The 5,101-nt window shown below is 33.6% G+C and overlaps 1 protein-coding gene across 3 annotated transcripts in view; it reads right to left on the bottom strand.

The window, feature by feature from the left end:
- Positions 1 to 2,003, bottom strand: part of LOC125663814 (uncharacterized) — a 6,729-nt gene extending 4,726 nt beyond the window's left edge. For 2 of the 3 annotated variants that reach the window (XR_008802804.1, XM_056163976.1), the window contains exons 1-3: positions 1,859 to 1,997; positions 526 to 575; positions 123 to 374 (exon numbers count right to left, since the gene is read on the bottom strand). Coding sequence is in view for 1 of the 3 variants with exons in the window: in XM_056163976.1 (XP_056019951.1) it covers positions 123 to 374; positions 526 to 575; positions 1,859 to 1,938 (382 nt within the window). In the remaining 2 variants the exon portion in view is untranslated. Of the gene's footprint in view, positions 1 to 122; positions 375 to 525; positions 576 to 1,858 lie in introns of all 3 variants that reach the window. The other variant, XR_008802769.1, reaches the window with a different exon arrangement.
- Positions 2,004 to 5,101: the final 3,098 nt, after the last annotated feature.

Below are 5,101 nucleotides of genomic sequence, written 5' to 3'. Positions count from 1 at the left end.
GTGTGTGTGTGTGTGTGTGTGTGTGGAAACAAGATAGGAGACAAGTGAATTGAAACTGAGCTATCACGAAAAGTTAAGTATTACTGAGAAACGTGGTGCATGTAAATAGCATTTAAACTCACCTTCAGGAGAGTTTGATGTTTGGAAATATTTAGACTTTGGTGCAGTTGTACTGAGAGAATTATTTGATGTTACTTGTACGTATTTATACGTAGTTATCCCCACGATGTCGTCCGTTCTGTTCTCCACACAGCCGTACCGTCTATCACAAACTTCTCCCTCTGTACAGTTACACACTTTATAACATTTATTTCCGTGACGGTCCGGCGGACATGACTCTGAACAATTTACACCAAATGTACCGACTTCACACGCTGAAAAGGTTGAAATGAAAACATCAAAACGAGGAAGGAATAAAGGTGGTACTACATGACGTTTTATTGCATGGAAATCAGTATCTCATATACAGTCTGTACATTATTTGTGTTAAGAATTCAAACATTCTACTAAGTAGTAATGACGTACGTTCACAACTCTTGTCTTCTGTAGCTCTGCAATTGCCCTTACAGTCTGGCCTAAAATATAATTCATCATTACATGTACATAGATACAAGCGTTAAGAAAGTATATATAGCTATTAAAGGACACATCTCATGTTTTCAAAGTATACAAAATTACATGCATTTTGTCTTCCTATATAGCTATGAACAGATTAACAGTTACCGAAATGCCAGTAATATAACTCTCCCCCCCCCCCCCTCTTTTCTTGCGATGTGTCCACAATTCAATGATACACACACACACACACACACACACACACACACACACACACACATATATATATATATATATATATATAAATTGACGATCAGATGGAGTTCAATCACATAACATTTATTTCTCTACAGGCTGTTTCGTGAGGGGATGGTTTCCCCTCACTCGTCGGGAGAAAAATGACATCTAACGAAAAACATCCGCGTGGCTGAGAATATGTTACACAGAAACATACTGGATAGTTGCTAAGCATGATTACACACAGGATTGAGTAAATAGAAATTTATGGGAATGACGGCAAGTGCTGACAAGTTCAGAACTTGTCAGCACTTGCCGTCATTCCCATAAATTTCTATTTACTCAATCCTGTGTGTAATCATGCTTAGCAACTATCCAGTATGTTTCTGTGTAACATATTCTCAGCCACGCGGATGTTTTTCGTTAGATGTCATTTTTCTCCCGACGAGTGAGGGGAAACCATCCCCTCACGAAACAGCCTGTAGAGAAATAAATGTTATGTGATTGAACTCCATCTGATCGTCAATTTATGTAGCTCCGTGAGGCCACGTCGAGCACTCTAGAAGATTATATCGGAGATTTATCCCAATATATATATATATATATATATATATATATATATATATATATATATATATATAAGTGTGGTACTTTGCGTTAACATATCCTTTGATATACATGTATGAACGTATCCAATGAAACGATGCTCACTACTGTTACAGTTCTTTTGTCCAAGTAAATACTCCTAGAATAAGAATCTTTCAACCGCTTAGAAAACTGTACCCGATAAGAGCCCTACAGCCCCCATAAAAATACATAAGGTAATTCCCACCAGGGAAATACATCAAAAGAGTCTCTCATGGTCTAAATCTAAATACAACAGATTAAATTTAGGTTATATGTCCATCCCTATAGAAGAGTACATCAGATAGGAAACTTACGGATGTATTTATCAAGGATGCTACACATAAGACTACGGGACACCTCTCTAACACAAAAGTGTTATTGTTACCTGCAAGACATCGACAAATTGACTACTGTCAAAGTACAAAAAGAGAAATCTTACCAATTCTGATCAGGACAATCGTCCGTACTTTCAGTACATATTGTAAAGAAACTGATTAGTATCAAATAAGTGGTAATCATCTTTCAATCGGGTCATCAAGAATTGTGATGCTTGCCGCATTTGATATCACGTTTATCAATTTTCAAATACATTACGAAATACTTCCTCGATGAATGATGTACATCAATCTTGTTTAACATGTATACGAATCGAAGGCTATTTTTGTCCCTGTGGAGGGGGATTGGATAACCTACATGTGCTTTTCTTTGTATCACCGTCTCATATTAGATTTTCAGGATGAAAGGTTTCCGCATTTTATTTTTCACATTGAAAAGAGGAAATTGATAATTATTGGCCATAAAACGTGTCCATCTCCAAGGACTGATACATTTCTACAATAAATGATATTGATATGGTAGGCGTTCAAACCCATGGTTTCAATACACAGGTTAATGAAGCTGCACAGAAAACTTTTATTGTTTAAAAAGGATATCTTACAAGCTTACACATAATTCCACTCAAAAATGATGAATTCTGTCATTTGAAGGACTTTGAATTAATCATGTTGGGAAACAATATACAAAGATATATTGCATGTAAATATATACATATACATGTAAATTTCAAATATGATATCAAATGCCTTTCATATATGGGACACCAAATTAACATAAACTCTAATTGAAGATATCTTTAATTATTGAAATAATTAATGATATCATGAAATCTAAATAATCGAATTTAATTGATTTGTTGATGGAATTAATTATTCTGTTGAATAAACATTAATTATTCTGTTGAATTGATACGCGCTATAATTGAATTGTTCCTCTCTTCTAATGAACTGATTATATCAACAATTCAATTCATATGTGTTATAATTTAATTGAAGAGAAAAATAGCTCAATTAATTTGCGCATCTATTCAACTAATGAGCACAATATTTGAATTATTGCCCTACTGATGCGCGCAATACGTCTTTTTGAGAGAAAGAGAGAGAGAGAGAGAGAGATAGAAAGAGAACAATTATTTAATACGGGATATATTCAGTTCAACAGTAATAATAGTAATTCAACTCTCCTTTGATGTTATCAGATTTTGCAAATTAAATCAATGATTTATTCAGATTTATGCATGATAGGAACATAATTTGTTGCTAGAGTCTTTCCCGATAGGTATTTTAAAAAAATCTTGTTAAAAACAAACTTTTTCAGAACTCCAAATTATAGTGTGTCCAGGGTCCGTGTTTGCCCAACTATCTATTTTGTTTTGCTTATAGGAGTTATGAGATTAATCACTGTTCATGTTGCAAAATATTGAATCCAGGGGATATAACTCTTTTCATTGATTTCTATATCAAGTCTATTATGCGATATATTTCCTTTATTATTTTTTACAGACATTTTGTATATTTTTTGTGAAGAAACAGTTTCAGGAAATTGTTATGAATCCTATGATATCGTCATAAATAGATTTTATGAAATTTTGATCAGACCGTTTAAAGAAAATTGCAACTTTCTGACGGTGATATATGATTCTGTTTATCTATGTCTCGCATCTTAAAAAGTGTGGTGACCTATACATTTTATTTGATAATTTATTAGTTTTAACTCTAATAAATGGAAATAAATACACTTTCAAACTTGTATCAGACAAAACTGCGAGCATGGAGTTACCTTAACTCTTCCTATATCGCACCAGGCAGTTTGATCGGTATAGCGCGTAAAAACAGGTCTACGCAAAAGGAATGCCTCTTAATCTTTGATAGTACGGTCATAAGATAAATGATGTATACATCAGATTTGATTTTAATTTTCCTTTATTTTTAATTACATGCATATGTAGGTACCCAGTATAAGCACTTGATTAAGTAAATAGAAGCATTGAAAGATGTCTTTAGATGAAAGGTGAAGATAACGAACAGTGATCAATCTCATAACTGCTATAAGAAATACAAAATAAAGGGTTGAGCAAACACGGACCGTTGGACATACCAGAGGTGGGATCAGGTGCCTAGGAGGAGTAAGCATCCACTGTCGACCGGGCACTCCCGCTGTGAGCCCTATATCTTGATCAGGTAAACGAGTTATCCGTAGTCAAAATCAGTGTGCCAAGAACGGCCTAACAATCGGCATGAAACACGACAAACAGCATTTGACCCAATGATAGGTTGTATTGGGAAACTAGATCATGATAACGATCATAATATTTGCGATATGCTGATTCTAAAAGAGACTATTGGAACCCCTGCACCATCAACTTGTTTGTCAGTAGCCTGTCTCGATTTAAAGATTGACCATACGCAAACTAAGCTCTTGCGTATCGAATCAGTTGAGAGATGTAAATACCGTATGCGGGTGAAAATGGAATATTACTACATAAATATGGGTTGACGATGTAGAAGTTGAAATCATCCCGTTTGTCATAAAGTTGAGTGTTAGTTTGTCGTTGATATCTACTTTCAATAAAATATTTTTAAACTATGAAGCAGAAGTGGACGACTCTGTGGTGTCGTTTATTTCGAGTTCACTGGGATATATTGAATCGACATATGAATGAAAATTATCACTTTTAATAGATAATAAATCCTCGATATATCTAAATGTCGAATTGAAGGCCACAGCAAGAGGTTTTTCTTCTCCCGTAAAAGTTTTTGAATTTTGCTTCATAGATATGACGCAACGTTTAGTCACAAGACGTTTTCCATTTCAATGTGAATTTTTAAATTTCCCTATGAATAACAGTATCTTATATATTTGTGAAAGGTATACATTCCCTCTTTTCAATATAAATTGTGTATAAATATTATTTTCAATGACTAACAACGTTGTCAGAAAATAACAATTTCTTGCACATGTACATTATACGTGATATTTGTTTTGAATAGTGATTATTTTTTCTGCCAAAAATAGTAAGCATATTTACTTTTGTTCCTTGATCTGGATCGAGAAAAGACTTGATATGAGTATTAATTCTTTATACAAATTAAATATATCTTCAGCTAGATTAAAGAGATCATAAAATCAATTATATCGAGCTCTAAATTAAATTTTGCGAGCAATAATTTCACCCCATTGATGCGCACATCAATTTTATTGATGAGGGCAGTAATTGGATTCAATTATTGAAACACATTTAAGTACTGAAAAACATTCAATTATTGCCCATAGTAATTCAATTGTTGCGCATAACAAATAAATTCTTGCGCAAAATAAATTAATAAGAGCAATAATTGATTTAATA

The sequence above is a fragment of the Ostrea edulis genome, chromosome 1, assembly GCF_947568905.1.
Source record: "Ostrea edulis chromosome 1, xbOstEdul1.1, whole genome shotgun sequence".
Taxonomy (NCBI): Eukaryota; Metazoa; Mollusca; class Bivalvia; order Ostreida; family Ostreidae; genus Ostrea; species Ostrea edulis.
This window is presented reverse-complemented; position numbering and strand designations above follow the sequence as displayed.